This window comes from Podarcis erhardii (genome assembly GCF_964252035.2).
Source record: "Podarcis erhardii genome assembly, chromosome: 13".
Taxonomy (NCBI): Eukaryota; Metazoa; Chordata; class Lepidosauria; order Squamata; family Lacertidae; genus Podarcis; species Podarcis erhardii.
The window spans coordinates 27,921,296-27,945,829 of record NC_138502.1 but is presented as its reverse complement, the minus strand read 5'-3'; the positions used below and the strand labels follow the sequence as shown (position 1 = coordinate 27,945,829).

The 24,534-nt window shown below is 46.4% G+C and overlaps 1 protein-coding gene across 2 annotated transcripts; it reads right to left on the bottom strand.

The window, feature by feature from the left end:
• Nucleotides 1-4,372: 4,372 nt before the first annotated feature.
• CDC6 (cell division cycle 6) lies at nucleotides 4,373-22,190 on the bottom strand. 2 transcript variants are annotated; one of them, XM_081837921.1, is made up of 12 exons: nucleotides 22,066-22,190; nucleotides 19,888-20,073; nucleotides 18,623-18,883; nucleotides 17,576-17,775; nucleotides 16,472-16,647; nucleotides 15,653-15,759; nucleotides 14,448-14,587; nucleotides 13,387-13,487; nucleotides 10,368-10,432; nucleotides 9,111-9,328; nucleotides 7,996-8,136; nucleotides 4,373-5,502 (listed from the first exon to the last, which is right to left on the bottom strand). In XM_081837921.1, exons 2-12 carry the CDS (start codon nucleotides 20,063-20,065, stop codon nucleotides 5,416-5,418), a joined length of 1,674 nt encoding a protein of 557 aa, XP_081694047.1. In that variant the 5' UTR covers nucleotides 20,066-20,073; nucleotides 22,066-22,190; the 3' UTR covers nucleotides 4,373-5,415. The 2 variants fall into 2 exon arrangements, with proteins under 2 accessions (XP_081694047.1, XP_081694046.1); XM_081837920.1 differs by having other exon boundaries at nucleotides 22,028-22,111.
• Between the last annotated feature and the right edge of the window lie 2,344 nt (nucleotides 22,191-24,534).

Genomic DNA, 24,534 nt, shown 5'->3' with positions numbered 1-24,534 from the left:
ATTTCTCTCACCCTCTTATAAACAGGTGGCTTACAAATCCCAGAATAAAAACAGCTCACACCTTTTGCCAGCAGCAGAGTGTAAGACTCTATAGTGCAGGGGTAACCAATATGCTGCCCTCCAGATGTTCCTGAACTCCAATTCCCATCAGCCCCTGACCAACATGGGAGTTGCAGTCCCAACTACAACAGGAAGGCACCAAGTTGGCCATCACAGATACACAGATGATATAAAGCAAGCTTTAAGATACAGAACACCCCCCCCCACAAAAAACAACAGTGGATTCAAAATTACAGGCAACCCCCTCCATTTACGTGATTGCACACACATGCATCACGCCAAACACAGAAGTGACCCGAAAACATCATGGAACAGGGCGGAACTAGGTGTTTGCAGGCTTTTCCAATGGTGTTTCGAATATACACAATTTTACTGACGTGCATGGTACCTCGGAATGTAATTCTCACTTAAGTGGGAAAGTTGCCTGTACAAAATTTGTAAGTGTGGGCAGCTGGAGGAAGGGGGAAAGGTATTCACTAAGTGCTAAAAAGACCACAAATGTAATGCCTAGCATGTCTCTCTTTGGGGACTGTGCACCAGACTTGTAAAACCTTGGCTCCACAAGCTGTTTTGACCTACAACTCCCATCAGTCTAGCTAGTCTAGCCAATGGCCTGGGCTGAAGGGAGTTGCAGTGCAATATTGGGAAGGCACCAGGTTGGGGAAGGCTGTCTGACCATAACCAGGGTGCCACCACTGAGGAGGACCTTTCCTCGGGAGACCTCACATGGTGCAGATGGAAGGGCCACTGATTTCAGGGTCTGAGTATATACAAGAGGGAAGTGATTCTTCAGGTAACCTGTTTTCAAGCTCTTTAGTACACTGGAGACCGAGACCAACACTTTGAACCAGGAGTGGAAGCCAACGCAGATGCTAATGGCCTAATATGATCAAATCACCCAGAGCCCATTAAACAGTATTGCTATTCTGGACAAACAGCAGCTTTCAAAGGCAGCCTGACAAGTAGCACATTGCAGTCAAGTGACCACAGTATGGATCACCCAAGCAGGGCTGTATCCAGCAGGTACAATTCATCAGCGACTCCAATATATCCCGTAATGGTGAACACCTAAAGCACTGATTAGCTGCCCTTTAACCTCCTTGTCCTACTCACAGGAAGGGTAATAAATGATAAGGCAGCATCTCTCCCTTCTTCCAAATCTCCACGCATGCGTTTTGAGTAGGCTGAAGAATTTCATGTAAATTATTGAGTTGGGAGCAAATAATTGGGCGATGGGCATTTATTCTGGATTAAGGCAGAGCAGGAGGGCTTGACCTCGCATGAACGACGCAGCGCACACCAGCAGCAGCTGTAAACCAAGGTAGGAGGAATTCAGAGCAACCTCATTTCTGTCCGCTACCTTCCGACAAGGGGGACACGGAGTCGCTCCAAACTTTACACTTACGGCCAGAGACATGTCTGAGCCCCGGATTTCTTTTTCGCTGCTTCATTACCGGGGAAGACGGGCCTGAGAAGACCAACGGCCCGCTCATTAGAAACTGCTGATGAGGCTGTTCTTGAGGCTGTGTGGGAACCGGCTGAGAGATCAAAGCAAGCTGATGTGATTCAGAACCCAATTAAGGGCTTTGGATGCGGGGAGTGGGGGGGGGGGGAGAGGAGAGGGAGAGAGAGAGAGAGAGAGAGAGAGATGAAGATCCCACTTGCTACCTTGTTCCCAGAAAACAAGCAGAAAGTGGACAGAAGCAAAACCACCCCATCCAGGGTTTGTGGGGAAGACCTGCTTAGGTTTCCACTGCAATTAATTTTCCAGGGAGATTTCTGTCTCTTGATGTGGGCAGACACGCTGCAACAGAGTTGGGAGTTTCAATGTTTTCCATGAAAGCTTAATCATGCAAATGCCTTGAGAGTAAAGAGCCAAACACAAAAAAGTTAAGATTCTTCTCTAAGTGACATTTTCCTTTCCCCATATTTATTTGCCTAGTTAATTGATACAGCTGCTCCATAGCAGAAGTACTTAGGAAGCCCTGTGGTATAGTGGTGAGTGTCAGACTAGGACCTGGGAGATCAGGGTTCAAACCCCCACTGAAGTCATGAAGCTCACTGGGTGACCTTGGGCCAGTCACTGCCTCTTAGCTTAACCTACCTCAAAGGGTCATTGTAGGATTAACTGAGGAGGGTATGTGTGTGTGAACCATGCACACTTTGGAGAAAAAGGTGGGATATAAATGCAGTGAATAAGCTCCCCTGCTTTAAAATGCTGAAGAGATTAGCTAGATGGAGATGTCAGTCGCCAGCCTGGCAACCAGAGGTGGTCACAGTTGGACCCGCACCAGTTGCAAAATGAGCCTGGCTAATTTCAAACACTAAAGGTAAAAGTAAAGGGACCCCTGACCATTAGGTCCAGTCGTGGCCAACTCTGGGGTTGCGGCGCTCATCTCGCTTTATTGGCCGAGGGAGCCGGCGTACAGCTTCCGGGTCATGTGGCCAGCGTGACTAAGCCGCTTCTGGCGAACCAAAGCAGCACATGGAAACAGCGTTTACCTTCCCGCTGGAGCGGTACCTATTTATCTACTTGCACTTTGACATGCTTTCAAACTGCTAGGTTGGAAGGAGCAGGGACCGAGCAACGGGAGCTCACCCCATCACATGGGTTCAAACCGCCTACCTTCTGATCGGCAAGTCCTAGGCTCTGTGGTTTAACCCACAGCGCCACCCGCGTCCCTTATTACTTCAAACACTGGCCACGTGTTAAATTATCTTGCAGAAAAACACTCCCCCCTGCCCCATAGCAAAAAACATTTGAACATGTCCTCAGAAGTCACTAGAAAATTAAGTCTCTCCCAGAAAGTGGGCCTTCACTGTACCTATATGCTCCTCTCCCCTAGCTAACACTCCCTGCTAACGTTTATTCAAGTCTGTGGGGTCACCTCTCATCTATCTTTTCCCTATCCACTCCCAACCCCATAGACTGAAAACATGAATTCCAGATGGAGAAAACATCACGTTGTTTATCTGCCGACTCTCCCCACCCCGCTTTCTTTTCACTCAAAATACATACAGCCCTGGGGTGGAGAATAGATGCCCATGCTGTACGAAGCGCTGTCTCGCTTTCAAGGTCCTGGTAGCTAGCAAAATATGATTTAAAATGCAGCTGCCCATCTGCTCTCAATCCTTCCCAAAGCCTGCTTTCTATTAGCCGTGAATGCTCTAGGCCTTTAACTCTTTTAAAGCTGGCTTGCCGTGTTGCACAGTCTTCCTTTACTAACAATGTTAGGAGCCCAAAGTCTCGGTGTGGTTCTCTAGGCCCTATGGAGGACAGCACAGCTATTAAAACTGGAGGGGGAAGACAATTGGGAATCTCGCAGGTTAGCAATACTGAACTTTGGTGGCGATGGGCCTGAGCAGTTTATTCCAGAGGGTATTGCAAAGGGTTAACCACCTAAGGGTTAGACTAGGAGACAGAGCCACAAAATCCCACTCGCCCCCCCCCCTTTATTACTGGGCTGGTTTCTCTTAACACTGTCACGGATTTTTAACACCCGATGCCATTGTGGTTTACAGGAGCCAGCCATCAGGGCTGCAGATGGGTCAAGTCAACCCACTCTGCTGTGTTTGAACAAGCAAGTTGCCAAAGCCACTCTGACTTGCCAAAAAAATACAAAAAATGCGTGTAGTACGTCTCCCGGTTTTTCTGCCACTCAGCTGTAAGCAAAGTTCCACAAACTAGGGTACTGGGCAGCATGGAAACTTAGGGGACAATACGGATAAGATTTAAGGTCCTTGGCAGTTCAACCATACTTGGGCTAACTAGAATATTTGCAATGGGGTGAATGCTCCTAATATTTTGTCACACACAAAAGTCAGACAGAACCAACTGCAACAGATGCTGAATGCAAGCACAAATCTGGAAGAAGACAAGGGCAGCATACGGAATGCGTAAAAGCACTACTTGCAAGTACATTGTGACGTGACATTCAAGGCAACACATGACAAGAGCCTAGTGAGCACTAAACCACAATCCGCAGGGCTTGTTGCATTTCTAGATGAATGCCAATGTATAATTACCACCCCCAAACGTGCACCCCTGTGTATAGGAAATCTTGAGCAGTTGCTGCTTGAAGATACTTGAAACATGATTACAGCCCTGCTCTAACGGACAAGAGATTCACACTGGGTGCTCCCTCACTTACAGAGCCGCCACTGGGGAAAGCAATGCACCACACGACATGAAGGATGCAACTTAGGAATCCTATGCAAGGGAATCTGCGCCACCTCGTTGCCTTAAAGGAACCAACACACAAAGTTGTGAATCTGAGCCCCAACTAAACAAAACACACACGCCACACATCAAAACCATAATCAGGACTGTTTTAATCTATAAAACTTTAAAAAGCAATGGGAATATACTCCATCTGTTTTTTAAAAAAACAAACATCTGGCTGTAAATACGCATTTCAGTACATCTCAAATACTATAAACTCACGGGGTGGGGTGGGAAAGAGACGTTCTGAAATTTCCCTCACCAGGGCTGCAAGCCACTCAAAGAGGGAGGGGCAGCATTTCATGTTAACTATAAGAATTCTGAGTTCCACACAAAGGCATCAAACTAAGCAGCCGACAGTTCGCAGAAGTGGCTCAGAAACGAAACAGACCAGCTCTTTGCCCCAGGCCGCAACCAGTTCCAGCTCTAAGGCTGCATCCACAGTTCATAAACGTTAAGATGCTTGGAGACTTCAGGTTAGTGTGCCTCTCTTTCGCTCGCTAAGCCGCACTGCAGCTCCTGAGATGCTAAGCCTCAGCATGACTGACATCTGCTTCGCGGAAACAGCCTTGACTTCAAAGGAGCCTGCGAGAGAAGCTGCTGCCTCCTTATTTCCTCCTGTGACGTTAATGGTTTTTGTTTCTGGCAAATGGGCTCTCTTGCTGACAGCCTTCATCCTCTTTCATCTTGGGTGCTTAAGACAGGCAGACGCCCCAGGAGTGACACAAGCAGCCCCAGTATGTGTGCAGGTGGAGGGCGGGCAGGGGGGGAGAGATGTTAACACCGCTGGCGTGTGTTTCTCCCTCCGGGATTCATAAAAAGAAAACGGGAAGCGTAGGAAAGGGGACATACCTAGGCGAAGGGTGGAAGTCCAGCTCCTAAAATTAACTGAGTCAGCTCCATTCCACCCATTGCTTAGGAAACCTTGCAGTTTAAAAAACACCCACTGGAAAAATAGACAGGGCATCTTTATAACACTGATGCTGCTGGGGCCAGGGGTGGGGTGGGGGGAGGAGTAGGGATAATCATAATCGTCCACCCACTGATATGCCTCATGAAATGTTTCCGGCAAGAAGTTACGGTCCATTAGTTAGGAACATTCTGTGCAAGAAAGGAGGTGAGAGCAAGAACTCTTAAATCCCCTCGGCCAAGATGCTTCCAACCAAAACTCCATCCTTGAGGGCATGTTCCACGTCTTTCTCTTCTATCTTCAGGAAGACCTGGGAAGAAAAGGATTTGTCAGGCTGGAAACTGGTAGTCAGCATCCATCGTTGCAAAAAAGCACGGTCTCTACAGGAGGCCACTCCAAGGACGCTGGAAATCACTAGGCCTCCGTAATGGGAAGATGAGGAGAGAGAATGCAGGCACATCTGCTATACACAATGCCATCCAAACAGCTCCGCTTCCACCCAGTGCCCAAATCCCGCATTGCAACGGCAGCTAAATCGTATGGTGACTCTTGCAGAACTTCACAACCTGTCATGGGATTCTCCCATTGCCAATTCCCAAGGTCGTAGAATCAAAGGATTTGAAGGGAGACCTGAGGGACCATCTAGTCCAACCCCTGCAAGGCAAGAATCTCAACACAGTCTGCCATCTAATCTGAAAGCATACTAGGCCCTGCATAGCTTTGCAAATGTGCTAGCAGTTTCATTGCTGCGCCACTAGGTGGAAAGTGGAACATTTGTGGGCAGAGGGAGGAGGCCCAAAACCATCAGGTACAATGGGTGTCTTGTATCTTTATACTTCCTTCATCCAGCACTTGCTTTCTTCCTCAAGCTGCAGAACAAACCAATTTTGGCCATCAAACAAAATTCAGCCATCACGGCTTCTTCTCTTGACAGCTCCTCGCTCCACAGAAGGATTCCCATTGTTTGCATAGATAAAATGCCATCCTGCTGCAGGCATTCCCCACCTTTTCGAAACTTACTTAGCTCAGGGCTAAGGTTTTGGGGGGACAGGATAGCAGGGGGACCTCCATTATCTCTGTGCAGCAGAGCTAATGGCGCCATGGCGGCCCAAAAGTGCCCTGTGGTGCTCCTGAGTCTTTTCACAGCTGCACTGGTGGTGGCAGATCTTACACAGGCAGATCAACTGATGTCAGGGACTGGTTGGACGCAGAGGAGTGGTGGAAGGAACCCATCTGGGGAACCCCCAAGGGAAGAGAACTTAGAGCCCGGGGAGTGATGGTGGGACAATGCTGAGTGGTCAGAGGGAAGAGGAGGTTTCAGAAGGTGAAGAGGTAACAGGTCTTAGTGAGCTGAGAGAGTTGGTGGCAGAGAGCAGTCCAGAATCAGAGGCAGAAGCTGAAGCTAGAGAGGAAGGAGGCCAAGAGGCAGAGGTGGGTCAGGCTTGTGAAGAGGCATGGGTGTCTCTCTCACTTGCTGCAACAAGCTCCCCTCCCCATTGGCCTTCCAGAACAAGGAGAGGCATGAAGTGGGGAGTCTCTGATTGCTTGGAAAAAACTCTGAAGAAGAGGAGACACTGCTGGCTGTGGGGAAGCAGGGACCTTTAGTCTTGGCATCTGCTTCATGGGGGCAGTTGTTGTGATCATTAGGCCTGAAACTCCTGTGCAGATCCTGTCTTGCTAATAAGGTTATCTCCAGCTTACTCAGTGCAAATTTCTGTTGGCTCACTCCTGTCAACTGACCTGGCAAGGAACCTCTGGGTTTTGCACTTCTGCTCCCCTTTGGGCACACCTATGTGCAAGAATGCTGACATTTAATTCTCCATTATTTCTACACTTCTCCCTCCTATGGAAGGGTGCAGCCTCTTTCATCAGACTGACAGGAGGGGCTGTGCACTGTGGCTCTCCCACAGAGCTAAAACAAAGGAGAACAAGAAAGATGCGGCAGTTTTCCCACCAACACAGCTAAGGCAGGCCGAGGAGGGAGACAGATGCATTTAAGGAAGCCAGCAGTGAATTTTAAGGCATCATAGCAGCCTGGCACCCAGAGTTTTCCATAGGAGGCTGGGACCATGAACCGCTGGGGCAAATAATCACTGCTCAGTGTTATTTCTTCCACTATACTGGAGTGGTGGAATCAACATGTTTCCAGTGACTTCGCTGAGGACCAATGAAATAAGGAAACGCTGCACACTGAGTCATTAGGGAGAGAGTATATTCTTAATCTAAATCTGTGTTTCCCAAACTTGGGTCTCCAGCTGTTTTTGGACTACAGTTCCTATCATCCTTGACCACTAGTCCTGATAGCTAGGGATGATGGGAATTGTAGTCCAAAAACAAGCTGGAGACCCAGGTTTGGGAAACACTGATCTAAATAAATGTAAAACCACTTTAAAAGGCAGGGGGCTAATTCCAATGCCATGCATTTCCACGGCAAAGCACACACCCCTTTCTCAAAGGTTTATTTGCTGAGGGACACAAAAATTTTCAGATCTTGGCACACAATTTAGTTCTGATGTTTACTAGCAAACTGCTCCATCAAATATATTCAGCAGCCCCATATGGAGTGGTACTATTGGGATCATCTACCATAGTACAGTCCTTTCTGAGTGGTGGCGGCTCTCTCCTTGCATTGAGATTCTTTTAGTTAGAGGTGATGAGATTACACATGGGTCCTTCAGCATGCAGAACACATGTCCCACCACCAGATTATGGCCCCTTCTAAGAGGTGAAGGGGACCTTGGATACTGCCCTCGCCACCCCTGCTGGAGTCCAGGCCATAGCAAAAGTAGGTCTGCAGGAGTACCTTAGTCAGACGCACTTCTTTAGTCTTCTTCAAGCCCACAATGCCTCTGGATTCCAGGAGAGCCGAAAGCGACAGGCATTCTGACTGGCCAACAGCTCCTACTTTCTGCTTGCGGCAAACCTTGCTGTAGGCCTCATGCAGCTAGGAGGAAATGCCATTGAAAAAACACAGTGTTTTTGAGTAGAGGAAACAGAAAAGTGTGCATAATGTAACTTGCTCTCTATGGCTTCTTCCAAGTGCCCCGGGCTAGCTAGATCCCTCTTTGTGACTTCTAACTGAATAATAGGTCTCCTGTTTATATCCTGCACAGCCCAGCCAAAGTTGCTGGCAAAGCAACACACAAGTGCTGCTCCACACCTCTGGCATATGAGCACTGCTACTACAACCTATACTTCCACACCAAGTGCGGGGGGGCAGACCACAGAGCTGGAAGGGACCCCCGAGGACCATCTAGTCCAATCCCCTGAAATGCAGGAATATGCAGCTGTCCCGTACAAGTATCAAATCTGCAACCATGGTGTTACCAGCACCATGCTCTAACCGAGTGAGCTATCCAGACTAACTTGATGGTGGAGAGACACAAATCCCTTCCACCCCACAGTAGTTTAGGATGGGTAGAATAATACTCAAAGACAAGACAGAGGCTTTTAGGGTGCAATGCATGTAGCCTATGAGGCACCCAAAAACTACTAAAAGACATTCCAAGCCATCATCTTCCACTCCGTTCATACATAAAACTTACTTCTGTAAGCAAACAGTTCTCATTAACTCCCATGGCCTTAAAAAACAAACAAACAAAAAACAAGGACGGGAGACGTAAGAGGAGAGGAAGAGAGAGGCAGATGGAGCCAATTCCCTTGAAGGTTTTTTTGGGGACTCTAGTTCTTTGTGTACTGCACGTCCCGCATAAACAGCCAAACATTTTTAAGTGGGTCCATGGTAGGACTCAGAGAAACTACTTGTGCACTTCTTCCTTTGTGCTCCCCAAGGACTCTGGTTTTAAGAGACGAACTCTTATGCTGCAAAGCAAAGCCCCTTGCCAAGTAAGAGTGACATAATACACTAGCAGTGGCAATTTGAAGAGGTTGGGGGGCAGAGAGAATCTGCACACTCACCTTTCCCAGCGTCACCTCTTTGGTTTTCTGTTGCCTGGTTAAGAGCAGCAAAGAACAGACCAAGATTTTCTGCTGCAAGGGAAAGGTATTGGCATTGTCACGGCCTGCACCTGAGGCCAAACGGTCACCGTACACATCAGAGATCACCCGGGATACGTGGGCCAGTCCCACCCGCTGGGGTACTGCTGAGTCTGTGGCTGGCTTAGAAGAGGATTTGCCTGAGGACGGGAGAAGTCAGAAAGACGACAGTGAGCAGCTGAATGAAGAGTAAGGCAGTGCAGGTAGAGCTCAATAGGAGGGTCCTGGCATGGGTTGTATCTTCAAGAAGCAAAGCTTCATTCCCATATGATTATTGCACAGTGGTACCTCGGGTTACATACGCTTCAGGTTACAGACTCCACTAACCCAGAAATATTACCTCGGGTTAAGAACTTTGCTTCAGGATGAGAACAGAAATCGTGCTCCAGCGGCGCAGCACCAGAAGGCGCCATTAGCTAAAGTGGTGCTTCAGGTTAAGAACAGTTTCAGGTTAAGAATGGACCTCCGTAACGAACTAAGTATTTAACCCGAGGTACCACTGTAATGTATACACTCTTCTTGTGTTTATATGCTGCCTTTGGGCCAAAGAGCTCAAAGTGACATAGCTAGAGTTCCCAGGCAGTCTCATACTCAGGAAATGACCAGTCCCAGACCAACTTGCCTAACACAGACTTAAAACGGTGTCTCTGCTCTCCATCCTGCTCATTCCGAAGCAGAAGTAACAGATGTTCACACCATTTATACATTACAGCAAATGAGAAAAAGATGAGGCAAGGTGGACCCAAAGCAATTGCAACACTAGACATTCAGAGTACAACGTCCCTAAGCTGCTCACATTTTCAGTTCATTTGGGGAGATGCTTTGAAAACCGAAATCGCTTGTTTTCCCGCTCCCTGGACGTAGTAGTAGCTTCACACCTGCATTTGCACTGCTCAAGTTACACTTAAAGCCAGTGCAGGAAAGACAAGGAGCAGGTGTTCGCCTCCCTCTGCAGGGCTGACTGCTGGAAGGGAGAACATTTTTCCCGTACCAGCCAGCTGCACATTCCTCTCTGTCTCCCTTCACCGCTGCCCCCCACATCCCTCAGCAAGGCCTGAACAAGTCCCTGGGAAGAAACGCTACCAACTAGGGTCAGGAAAGCATTTAATGAAACATGACAGCACTGCACAGCAGCCTAGGACCTGCTCAGGGGGAAGAGTGGGGAGGAAAGCTACTTACAGGCAGGCAGCAGTTTAAGCACAGTTTGACTCTTCACATCTGACTCCACAATTTCAATGGCCCTCCTAAGGACAAGAGTAACATTTCAGACAAAGGCGTTAGTTCCCTGCTAATGCTTTTTATCAATCCCCAACACAGGGCTACTCCAGATTTTCTCATTAGGTTGTCCACTGAAAGACCAGTTCCATTGGGCTATCCATCCTTCAATTCTCATCTAGTCCCCTTGAATCGATGGATGGAAGACAGGGCAGCACTCGCAACATAGGAACAGACTGCTTATAGACACGTTTGTTTGGACAAATATATTGATATTTGGAACGAGATTATACAGAATATAGTTGGCTCAATATTTAATATATATGAAAAAGCACTTTTTCCACTTTATTTTGTACGATTAAAAAAAACCACCACTTTTAAATATTATTAATAATAGTAATAGTAATGATAGCCATAGTGATCATCATCTCCCATCTGGCAGCAGATATTCCAGCAAGCTGCAACAGTGGGAGACATGGAAAGCAGGGCCCATTCCAGGAGCAGCTTAACCTGTGGTCCTCCAGAGGTTGCTGAACACTATACCACCCATCATCCCTGACCACTGGCCAGGCTGGCGAGGGTTTCTGGGAGTTGGAGTTCCATGACAGGTGGAGCATATGCCAAGCCAACCTCCCCTGGCCCATTCCAGCAGCTCCGTTAGGCTCCTCCCATTTCCATTCTGGCGGCTCATTTGTAAGAAACTAGCATTTTAAGGACTGGCGCTTGAGTTTCCTTATTTTGTCCCGCTTCCCCATCCCTTTACAGCTATGGAGGTAGGGAGCAAATGGTCTGATTAAGCTTATCTTCCAAAAGCAGTTGCCCAAAAAGATTGAGAGAGAGAAGAAGAGACTGTGCCTGGATGTAACCGGTTATGGCTCCTGACCCATCAACAAAAATCAACAGTCCAGAAAGACTGTGTTTCTAGGCTTTTGTCTGTTGTCATAACAAGGTACCTAACCAGCCCGTAATTTTATCATACCATGTGGCTGTTCTGTCTTTCTCACCCCAGTCCTGCTCTCAAAGCAGTGTTGAAAAGTCACAAGAGGGAAAACTATGCAAGCAACCCCCCCACCCCCACACATGGGAGACCTGGAGTGGCACATGCGTGGCCCATTAATGGGAGCTCATTACAATCTTGCCTCTTAATGAGACTAACGCTCTATTTCTTGTAGTGGAAGCGATGCTGGAGGCAGTTCTCAACCCAAAGCCCCAGTGCCAACCACTGTCTAATTTGGGCACCCCACGGCTAAATCTCTGTTTAAGTTGACAAATACTCAAATCAGACTTAGCTTAGCTAAACAAAACTTAATAAAACTTAGCCAAAACTAAAGATGTTTGGACATATACCCTAACTAGGGTTGCCATATTCCCAACATTTTTTTTTAAGGTCAAAGTTGCTGAACTTTTTTGTTTATTTTTTTTTTTTAAGTGTACCCGCTTTGCCATACGTCAAAGGGAAGGGGGGCAAATTAAACTCTTCTAGTTTTCATTTATTTTAGGGAAAGAGAATATATTTAATGCTCCCATTAAATTTAATGGGCTCTTAACATTGGCTAAATGCTCCCCTGGAATCTGTTGTTTGATAGGTTTTGTATCAACTTTAATCAATTCATGTATTTCTCCTACTAGTTTTCAGTATTTTACATAATTATTCAGGGGCAAATTTTAATGCGTGGAAGGATAATCTGCCTCTTACAAGATTGCAAAGGTGGGAATCTAACAGGCCTAGCTGGAGGGTGTTGGGAGAAGAGCATAATAAACAACAACAACTTATACCTTGCCCATCTGACTGGGTTGCCCCAGCCACTCTGGGTGGCTTCCAACGGAATATAAAAAACGTAACGAAACATCAGACATTAAAAACTTCCCGATACAGGGCTACCTTCAGATGTCTTCAGAAAGGTGTATAATTGTTTATCTCCTTGACATCTGATAGGAGGGCATTCCACAGGGAGGGTGCCACTACCGAAAAGACCCTCGGAGCTGGACCTCAGTGACCAGGCAGAACGATGGGGGTGGAGACACTTCCTCAGGTATACAGGACCAAGGCCGTTTAGGGCTTTAAAGGTCAGCAGCAGCACTTTGAATTGTGCTCGAAAATGTACTGGGAGTCATGTACTTCTTTTAGGACTGGTGTTATATGGTCCTGGCAGCCGCTCCTAGTCGCTGGTCTGCCAGCGCATATTGGATTAGTTGTCGTTATCAACAAATGGAAAGAAAGGGGAGCACCATAAAGTGAAACACACACACAGGCAGCCGGACATCATATATGTTGGGCCCAAGAAAGACGGCCGCTGTTTCCTCCCAAACGGGCTGATGAGCCAACCTCTGAGGTCTGGCAGAGAGGATCCTACCACAGTCTCGTTTCCTTTTTCCAAACCTATGAGCAGCTAAACCCTATTCCACACACATGCAAGAAAGATCTGTGCCAACATCCCTGAAAAGTAACAGCCATGCCCTTCCTTCTGCCAAGGGGTCACGTCTATCATCAGCCTGTGCTGAAGTACATGTTTTTATCACCCCCCCCCAAAAAAAATGTTGAGTCAAACAGAGGAAGAGGCAGCCACCAAGCAAATGCCTGGGCAAGGTCAAGGAAGGCAGGAAGCAACTCCCGTAAAGCCAACTTGCAAAGGAAAAGGAAGTGCTTCTAAGCACCATAAAGATGTCTGCTTGAGAACTGTTAATGAGAGCCTTTTGCAATCCAAATGTAATTAACCAATCTATAATCGCAGCAGGGAGGACCAATTTCTCTCACCCTTCATAGGTAATGGGCTGTGAACGGTTCCAGACATTAACACAGTCAGGAACAGGAAGCACCCTCCCCTCTCGCTACAAAGGCATGAGGGCTCTCCCCCCCCCCCCCCGTTCGCTCTCTCCCTCCACCTCCCAGGCAGGGGGACCAAACAGCATAATGAAGCTTTAAATCACATCCCACATGCGCTGTAATTAGCTCGGGTTTTTAAGAGTGCTATATATTCTTCACCTGCAGATGTCCAGAGCTTTGCGCGCATCCCCAGAGACAGCAGAGACTTTCCGAGCACAGAACTGGATGGCGGCGTGGTCCAGCACCTGCTCCCCTGACACCTAAGGGACAGGGAGAAGAAAACAGGAGCTGCAAGAGAAATCTTGGAAGCTCTGCTGTGCTACATTTTCTTAGATTCAGTAAAAAAAAAAATACCAAAAGGGTTTTGGGGGCATGTGTTAAGGCAGCTCCTTTGTAACAGCCCAATAACTCTTTGTTTTGTCCAACTTACAGTCTTTAATCCCCCCCCCCGACTTCCGACCTTATTTGTTGCCACCAGGAAGTGGCATAGAGACATGGAGAGCAAAGGGCTTAGCAAGCAAGAAGACAGGCTAGGACTGATTTATCAGTAAATACAATGTCAGCATGCTGCTGCCAAGAGGGCTGCGTGGAGCTCCTGGATGTGCATGTATTGCACCAAAACTGAGGGAATTTAATTGACTGGCGATCTGCTACCAGGCCACGTTCAAGGTCATCATCCATCAGTTGGTTTCAGATGTCTTGTAAATACATTGTCCCTTTTTGCCCAAGCTTTCCCTGATCCACAGGTTTGGACCCTCTTATTACTCAATTGCCATTTTTATCTTTAAAAACAAAACACCACTGTTTCACTCTTTTATACGCTGTAACTCTGTTTATGGCATAGCAGCATCTCATTTCCCCCCAAATTACTAGCATTCTGTGCCTTCCTTCACTTTACATAGTAGCCACTGCTCCTCGATCTTGCAAGAGGGAGAAAGTGGGCTGGTTCTCAAATGCAGGGAACCTGGAAAGCGCCCCTAGTGCTAAGGCACAGGAGAGGTATATATTTTGCATGTTAAGATAATAACAAATTTAGCAGGGTTCCAAAGCAGAAGTGATTGTGCCTTCTGCAAGTCATTTAGGTGTATTTTGTATTTTTCTGTTGCAAACCGTCCTGGGATCTTTGGATGAAAAGCAGAATACAAATTTTACAACAACAACAACAGCAACAACAACAACAACAGGACAGGAATTTTGGAACTCAACTTCTGAGATCTTACCTGCTTAAGGCGTTCCTGGAGGATGGAGGCAAGCTGGTCTTTGTTGTACGGGGGGAAGTTTAGGAGCTGTGGCCTGCACTTGGGACGGGCTTGCAGGCGGGGCAGGATGCGATCTGTGAGGTCCAGAGCATTGGCTATCCCTACCAATGAGAAGATATACTTAGAGGCCTTGGAGACATCCAATTTCTATCCTTCTATACCTTTCTATCCTTCTTACCCCATAGCTTCCCACTCACATAGCTTGCCTCTTAAAATAGGAGACCACACAACAAAACCAAGAATTCACATACAGCTTGAAGTGTTCACCTAGAATGCTGACCTTGCACCTGCTGTCTGAAATACAGCTCCACATACCTTCCCTCTGCATTTGAGGAACCACACGGACTCACAAAATAAGTTCACGAAAAGACCTTATATTCCATCAACGCCTAGCCAATGAATATGACAGAAAAGTGTAGACCTCATATAGAAGCTTAAGAATTAGGAACTTTCTTGTGGCATGCTGTGATAAACTTGCATGTTCCATTAAGCCACCTGGAGCTCCTGGGTTTCAGGCAATCGCTCAGCCATTGGTCTGTATCCCATAGGCTGGTGAGTGGAAGGCTGGTGGGTGGGTGGTCCTGCATCTTGTACAGAGAACTCGCCCAGGTGGCTTTCCCGTCTCCCTTTGGATGTTCTATTTCTGTCAAAGGATGCACTGAACCAATTTACGAATAACTCATTCCTCCACCAAAGGGCGTGAGGTGGGCAGTGGCATACAATCCTACTGGAGCAAGTGCCTGATCTGGTTTGGGGAGGCCTTCAGGCCAAATGTCCTCAGCAGGTCCACACGCTCCTCACTGCCTCCTGTTGTTCCTCCTCCCTCTGCCTTCACTGGCCTTGTTGCCTTCACCATGCCATATTCATGTAGCAAAGATGGGCCGAGTCTGCATAAAATCCTTGCCTCCAACTAGTGGGTTCAGACAGGTGACTAGGATGGTGGTGGCTTCCTCCTGCTTTCCAGACACTTGTGTCTTCTGGGCCACAGAGAGAGGACAGGCGTACAAGCGGTGAATGGGAAGGACAGCAGCAGGAGCGAGGGTACTGTGGCTGGCAGTGTTGTGGGTGCTTGAAGATTTCCAATTGTGCCACCCACCCCACAATGCCAGTCCTGAAGTCATGCTCTCCTCTCCCCTGAAACATAGGATTGGGCATCATTAACTCACCAATGAGAACGAGCCGGGAGTTGGGGAGGGAAGGCCACTCAAACATCGTGTACAGCACATCCTGCCCTTTGCTGTCCAGCTGATCCATCTCATCTAACACAACCAAACTGTGAAGATGAAAGACATGAGCACGTGAACACCACCCCAGCAATGTGCTGCGGTAAGAACATCTTTTCTGCCACACTGTCGCAGCATCCAAACACTCATCAAATGCAGGTAGCCCCATGGCATCCTTGGCACAGGACTGAAACTGCACCTCTCCTGCCAGATACCCTATGCTATTTAGGCAGGGTAGAATAAAATATTTCAAATTATAATCACTAGCTTCTTTTTAAAAAAGAAAAAGTAGTAAATGTTTCTAGCCCTGCAGAAGACTGAATTGATCTCTTAAATTCTTAGGTCCAGAATTAAATTTACCATTATCCAAAAGACTAAGTGTCCCCGCCCCGCAGTCTGTTATCAAAATAGGGGCTTTTAGATTGACACTGCTAAACTCTCTCTGACAGCAAGGTTTACAGCTCAGCCACATATACTGCACCAAGTGCACAGCAAAGAGAAAGTGCCCAGTATAATAGGTTTTAGATATTATAGCTGTTGAAGTACTAGAATGACCTTTCACACTAAACCCATATTTCTCAAAACTTCATTAACAGGCTTTTATGAAAGATTTATAGTACAAAATGTGTCTTGCCACTCAAAACACAACAGTGATGTGAGGATGCCTGTCCAAAAGAGGTTATGGCTATCCTATGACAGACCTGCTCAAAACTGGCTAGTTTTAAGGATGCCCCCCTCCTAGCACAAAGGCCTTGTACTTACACCATGGGTGCACTTTCTGATGTCAACCGTTTCACCAGCCTTCTGATCACGTCACCCCTGGCTGCTTTGTCTGCTCCAGCCTGGCCCAATTGTCCAGCCATTGCTGGGAACACAGCCTGGGAGCTTCTCAGGGCCATGCAGTTTAGGACTATGATCTGACACCCAGCAAGCTCCGTCTGCCAGGGAGACAAAGGAGTGTTTTAGAGCAGATCAAACTTTGCAATAGAGTACAAGTAGTGCAACAAAAAGACAGCAATTCCACAGACCATCACTGAGCAGAAGTACCTGCAAGGAAACTGTGGAAGACAGGAAATTACAGGAGGCCACTTTCTTGTGCCTGGGGGACCAATAATCCAGCACGAGGGATGGTCAAATATACTCTCTTAGGCAAAACTGCTAAGCTGCCCCCATCAGGCACAAATTATAAGCATACCGCCCTGGAAAGGCAGGTCCTTGAAATCCATGGAATAGCCATGTGTTCACATATATCTTGTAGGGGCAACATATTTTCAATTCAGGCAGCACACCAAAGCATGGTCTGTGTCAACCATAGCTTAAAACTCATATCAGTTTGAGCATCCAAATGTTCAGCTAAGCTACGGTTTAGGGTTGTTTGTCTGATTTCATTTCCCCACTTCTTCAGCACTTCCTCAGTTCACTCCTACTTTTGGAAACAAAGCAGTGGTTGTCCCTATGGTTTGTCAATTCAGATACCACACCAAACTTTAGTTAGCACAAAACCAAGGTTCCTATACCCATCTTAAACCAGGGATATGATTTGCTGGCCAAATACAAACCACAGTAAAGCTTCCTTAACCTTGTTTTGGAATATTAAAAGTGTAAGATATACAGCACAGGCAAAAAGTATTTTATGGGCATTGGAGAGTGATTGCAGGAAAAGGTTCTCACTGGGCTCTGAATTCACATAGTTCTCCCACACCTACTGGCATATGGGAGAATTCTGAAAGAAGAGTAGACCCAAAGCTGTATCATATAATGTTAAATGCCATTTGTCAGAGCTGGGCAATGCTTCTTCCTGCATTATGTTTCATAGCAAAAGTCTGAAAGAGGACCAGCGTCCAAATTCAAATCCAGCAGTTTTACCTTTAAGTCCATCAGGGCCCTGTTGAGGCAGGCAGTTTTCCCAGTGCCTGGAGCTCCAGAGATATAAAGGCTTCCTGGGATCTCTCTAAAGACATGTTCTCTCAGGAATCTATGCAGAACACCTGTCTCTTTCTCCCTTGCATGCAGCTGGTCCGGAACGGCCGTGTGCAGGAGACTCTTTGCCTGCTGGTAACAGGTGCCTGTATAAACAAAATGAAGACAGGTTTAGAACAAATAAAACACCTCAATATACCTAACAAAAACTATACAAATACCAATTGTACAACTCTCTTCTAAGAGACACAACAGTAGAAAAAAAAAAAACTGGGTTTAGGAAGAGGCCTATTACAATAAATGAAAAATTACTTTTACTGTCTCTTTTTAAAAGTTCCTTTTATCGAGCTGTTCAATCGTTGCAGCTTGCTGCAGTTGAAAGCAGATTGCTAGACTAAATAGACCCTTGCCTATTCAAATGAGTCTTGTACTGCTCTGTTTTATACTACTGATGTATTGCCTTGCTTTTTTGAAAACTGCCTGTAGTTGTTACGATTGTCGACATAAGAATCAAATAAGAATGTTCAAGAAGGGACGCCATTCTAACATTAACGTTGCTAATAAAACTTACTTGCAATATTCTGACCAGCAATAAATGACTAAAGATGAAAGGCAATATGTCAAGCCCCTCTGTGATCACAGCTAAACCACAAATTTCAATGGTTTTTATTCCTTGGCTTCCCTCAAAGCATCCTAGGAACTGTAATTTTATGAGGTTGCTGAGAATGGTGAGAAATATTCCAACCCCTTCCATGGAACCACAGCGGGTCTTGCCTGCGGGTAATGTAACAATTGAAAAAGTCTGAAAACCATTTTGAATTTATGACACAGCCATGCCTTAAGTTTTCTCATTTTGTGGGAATAACAGTGAACTAGCCTTGGATTCTGAGGTCTTAAGAGACTGAATTCTTTATAAACCCATTTTTAAAAATCCAAGCAACCGCAGAAGATGTAGTACCCAGTTCTTCCACCATACACAATGCTATTACATACCTTCTTGCTTAAAGAGACGAGTACACACCAGTTCTTTCCTTGGGTGGCGATGCTGCGGTGAAGCGTTAGGGGTTTCTTGACCACCACGAAAGGGAGAGGGAACCAAATTGCTGCCCTTAGTTGGAGATCTGGGGGTTGAACGCTCGCTGAAGAGTAAAGCCCGGCCCTTGGCAGAAGTGGGTGGAAAGCTATTTTCTTTTTTACCCTGCTTACTCGGGGAGCAAGGCAGCAACTGGGTGACATTGCAGAGATTGTCATCTCCTGTGGGAAACAAAGACACACCATGCCAAGTTTAGAAGAAAGCAGCAGCAGAAGAAAATGAATGTGAAATACAGACAAGAACCCAGATGTAAAAGACAAGTTTGTCTGCCCTCTATTTTACCAGAGTTCATGTCTGCCATGCAACATGATGTCTTTAAGATGCCTTTTGTTATTTCATTTAAAGTTTCAGAGCTCTTATTATCATAGGCATCATTTAGGAAAAGCACAAGCACAGGGCCTGTCAAATGCCCCCTTATTCAGAGAAGTGTTGCTGCGCTCTGCCTGCTCCTTCCCTCTGGACCCTTTGCAATGTACACTTACTGCATCAACCCTACTTGTTCCGACTTGCTACTGCAAAAACTCCAAATGCTGGGTTTAGAATACAAATAACCACTTCAATCTTTGCAGATACGCCTGTCTGTAGGAATACTATTGAGCAGAGCAATTATTTCAAGCACAGACTCTTCAGCAGTACACAAACAGGCCTGCCCATGAATTACTTTTTATCTTTCGAGCTAGCCTTCATGGGAAACAGACCAGATGCTTTGCAAGAAAAAAAATAGTCCCAATTCCACTCACTAACTCCAGGTAGGACCCGTCCAAAACCCTGCAACCACTACCAGTCAGCGTTGACAATACTGAGGTACATGGCCTGAAGCTGTATAAGGCAGCTTTTCCTGTGTTCTTAACTCTGGTGTTCAATCTGAGAAAATCTTGGCATCACTTAGCATTCATTAATCCCATGAAGTCCCATTTAATAATAATAATAATAATAATAATAATAATTTATTTTATTTATACCCCGCCCTCCCTGGCCAGGGCCAGGCTCAGGGTGACTAACACCAAATATAAATTACAGTAAAACGTAATAGGGAAACAACAACAGTTAATTAAAATACAGCTTAAAATACAGCTGGTTTAGTGCCAAGCGGAATGGCTGAGCAGGCTTTCTATATAAGAATGTGTTAGGATATTTTGGTTTGATGAAGAGAAAGGCAACTCACCAAGCCGTTTACGTGGGCTGAGAGGCAAGACCTGCTTCTGGGGTGAAACTGACAGTGGACTTGTGTCCAGTTTTGAAGCCTCCTCATTCTCTATAGGTTTGTGACATCTCCTAATCGATTTCCGCTTTGGGAATTTGATGGTGCTCTGGCTTTCAGACTGAGATCTGGTACAAGGCATGATGGACACTGGAGCCCAAAGAGAGCAAAAGAAAGACATTTAAGTTAAGTGTGCATGTGTGCGCACACACACACTTTTAAATTTCACAAATAGTCTCTAACAGTTACAATTATCCTGTCCCCCAGCGATGCCTTTCCTCCCGCTAGGTGAACAACAAAATAAAGACCTGATTGGAACAGAGTATTTTCCCCTCCTTATTCACCAAAAACAGCTTAAGTCTTACATTTGGGCTTAAGGGGCTAGGCTCCCATACAGGTCTATGAACCCACACCTCTCTTTTTAGCAAGTTATTCACTATCCCCAGACGCCCTTGCCCCTAATGATTAATCATGCTCACCTCAGCACAAGCTCTTTATTTCCCATCCTTTGTTCACAACATGCCCCTCTCACCCATTCCTATACCTTGAAGGTAAGCTCAAGGTTAAACATTGACGACTGTCAAGGTGATAAACCTACCCACCACCTAACATAAAAATTGTTGGCTGAAATAGTTCCAAACCCAAATTCCTGCTGGATCCTTGCTCTCTGTTCCAGGAGCAGAGGCGTACTGCGTTAAACATACTCACCCCAACCTGCCTCGTTTTACTCATTTTGTGGCAACACTGTTGTTCTCTTTTCTTTTTATAGTGATAATTAAAAACAACAACCCTAAGACTGATTTTGCTTTATCTGTTTTAAGTACTGTAGCCTATGTTTTTAAATTATTAATTATAAATTATTAATACTGCTACCTAAGTAATTTGAATCTGTACTATTGTTTTTTTTTTAATATGTGTGAGCCACCTATTGCTCTATGCCCCCAAATGGTGGTCTATTAATAATTTTGGAAATATTATTAGTGCCCCTAATGGATTCCCTAAAAATAAAAATCCACAATGGATTAGACCAAAGATCCATCTAGCCTGGAACTCTGCTTCCAGTGACAGCCAGGTAGAAGCTTCTGGACATCATGCAAGCAATATATAATGCCACTCTTTGTTTGTTTCTGTCTTCTGGCATACAAAGATGTTGAACATGGAAGTTCTGTCTGACAGAACAAAAACACAAAAGCTAGCAACACAGAACTTTATCTAATTTAGTAGAACTTTCTTATTGCTTTCCAACTTAACTCTGACACCCCTCCCCCAAAGGCTACCAAGCAGTTTTACAGGCTTCCAATAAATGCTGAGGCTCCCATTACGAAATGCCTACTGTGGGAGAGCTCCACAATGGGGTGAGGGCAGCTACCAAACGGATAGGCTTATACACCTCACATTTGTTCTAACTGTTTTAAACAACCAGTTCTGGAACAAAGTTAGAAGGTGGCAAATAAGAAAAGCCCTTAGTATTCATTCCTTAAAAGGGCCTGGCAGTAAATTCTGATGCCAGAGTTGCCTGTTTTTCTCTACACTCTCCTGCCTTCCTTTCAGAATTAGGAAGGCCGGGGGAGGGGGGAGGTTTCCACTTGCTGATGAAATGAAATGCAATTTCAAACCCCCACCCAGCCATTAAAAAAAACCAAGTCTTCAGTAACTTTCGGCCAGTCTCCAAGAGCCACACTGAAGGACGAGGTTGCCCATGAGATATGTGATCAGATCTCCCGACTTTTTATTGCGGCCGGGGGGCGGGAGCGGAGAGGAAGCAGAGGGCTTTTGAGTTTGAATGGGAGTGGATTCAGGGGAGATGTTTTAATATCCCCACTCGCGCTTTACCGCTCTAAATGACTCTTCCCCAAAGTGAGCCAGGTGGGTCTCACGCCCCTCAGAAGCACATTTGAGCGGATCCTGCTCCTTGGCGAGCGTGTCCTTAGGGCCAAAGCGCCCAAAAAGCCTTTGCAGCGAGACGTCTCACAGACGAACCCCCCTTTTTTCCTGCCCTTTCCCTTTTAACAATATCCTAAATTCATTGATAACAGCAGCAATAACCGCTTCGCCTCCCCTCAGCCCCCCACGAAGCCCCTCTCTGCTCCAAGCGCCTCCTTACAGCCAGAGCCTCTTCCGCGCGCCAACATGCGCACCTACCGTCAACCCGAACCTGCGGAGCCAAAGGGGCGCGAAGCTTCTTCTCGCAACCAACCCGCTTGACTAAATGAAGCGACTCCGCCTGCCCGCGCGTGGCCAACCGGCCCCGGTCCGCCCATTGGTTCCCCGGAGCGCGCGCGCCGGACTCGCCCAGCCAATCGCCGCTCTCCGCGCCAAACCTGAAACCTTCCGTCTGCTCAACTACATCCCCCCGCAACCGCCCTGCGCGTTCCAGCCAATCGCCTTCTTTCCCGCATCGCTCGGGCTCCTCCTATAAGGACCTGATGTTGTTTCCCCCCCCCCCCTCCTCCTGCCGAGGGGCGAAGCAGCGCGCAGGGGACCCAACTTCCGGTTTGATTTTGGAACGTTGATCTCGCGCTCTGGGCGGGGCTTCCAAAGCGGCTTCTTCTGATAAAGCCTTTTATCTCCCCCGCCCTCAAAGCTCTTCCCCCCATCAGTGGACTACAATCCCCAGAAAGCATTGCTGCAAAATCGAAGCGCGATATTGGGAGGAACACGCTGGGATATGTAGTCCGGAAATGCGTGAGCGGCGTTTTTTGCAGGCTGGGAATGCAGACGAACACTTCCGAGGCTTTCCGTGGCTGCGGCTTTCTTGAATTCCACGGCTTATGGAAGAGCAAAGCAAGTAATACTTTTAAAGATAGACTACTAAGCCCTCTTCTGTGGTCGGTGAGGCACATGAAACGTTTTCTCCAAATGAGGGATAGGAATACATTTCTGTGCGCTGCATAGCACTGACTAGAATACAGTACACTAAAGGTGGAGCACCAGTTGCTTTGCATTTCAATTGCAATAGCATAATTGAGGGCCACCTAAGAAACGGAGCAGAAGGAATTAAGACAGGCACGTCACCCTGGTTCCATCTCCTTACTGAGCTGCTTCGAATTCCTTCTCTCCTCACAGTAGCCCTTTAAGACCAATTGAACAGTCAGGAAAGCAGCTTGGTGAACGAGCCCTAAACAATCTTGCACAGCAGCTTCAATCTGGACTTACTCCTTTCCTCTTAAATAGCTTTTATAGAAAGAAAGGGTGCAGGCCAGGTCTTGCAGAGGCACACCTGGGATCCCTTGTGCCATTAGCAAGGAGTTGTATCTGCAACCCACCCCACAAAAATACCACTATAGCCACATTAGAACTTACTACATTTTATGTGACCCAAGTACACAAAGCTTCCAGAGTGAGGTCGAGAAGGGTGAAAAGTTTGCACAACTTTGGGCCACGGTGTGAGGATGGAAGCGTCTCCCGTGTTTGATCTCCGTCACGATAGAGCCATTGTGTTGCCACACACGTATACATAATAAATTCCAGAGTCTGATAGATCATTTTTACGCCCTCAGCATGGCCGGTTTCACCAACTCCTAGGTACGCTTTTGAGGCCTTGGGGTATTTCTGTTCAGATTCTCACATTTCAAGCGGGTGTGTGTGTTTGTGTGTGTGTGAGGGGAGGGGGGAGAAAGAATGGAACTAGAATGAGGTGTACTGTGTAAGAAATACGTGTGTTTTTGTTATTTATATCTGCCTTTCCTCCAGGGAGCTCAAGGTGGTGTATAAGGTTTTCATCCCTCTCTATTTTATCCTCACAGCAACCCTGTGAGGTAGGATAGCCTGAGAGACTAGGTCACTGAGTGGGAATCAGAACCCTGGGCCTGTGGGAGAAAAGGGCTAGGTGGCAGTGAATGGGAAGCAAATATGTTTGTTTCCCTTCCTTTGCTTCTTTCAGGGCACCCATATCTAACATAGTGCTTGGAAATTCTGAAGGGTTTTGGTCAGATATTTGTGAAACTTCAAGTAGCCTTGAGTCCACACAACAGAGAAAGATATCAATATAAAAAAATAAAGCTTCATTGTGCTTACCCATGCTCTACACGTTCAATTAGCAATATGCATCTTGAAGGCAGAGAACAAATTATGCAAACCACTGTTTGTATTTGATTAATTTATTAGATCATGGACACAGACTCAATTCTGCATCAGCAGACTCAGTTACAATTTTAGTAAAGACAGCACCACTTACTGTGGGTCAGGTACAGTGTCTTGCAAAGTATTGAAATAGTAAAAGAGAAGGAGGCACTATCAAACATAGTAGGTTGGGAGCAAGAGTAAAATCCCTCCACCCTCTCTTCAACCAGCCTCTCAAGAGGCTTCACCAGATACTACCTTCATGTGTTAAACCCTCATCTCTACGGAAATGACGAGGACTAGTCATTTCCCCATTAAAAACAAAGATAGGATTACAGTATGATGAATGATATGGATTTAGGAGGGAGAGGAGCTGACCTTGAAAACAAACATGCTCTGCAGAGTGGGCAGGATACTGTGCTGTACTGGAAGTCTCAGGGTATGTATTGTAGCACAGTTACTCACTAACCCTTCTCACAAGCCCTCTACCAGCAGTTTTGTGAAACAGGGGCATACAGCTGCTGCTGCTGCTGCTAACTCAAATCTTAA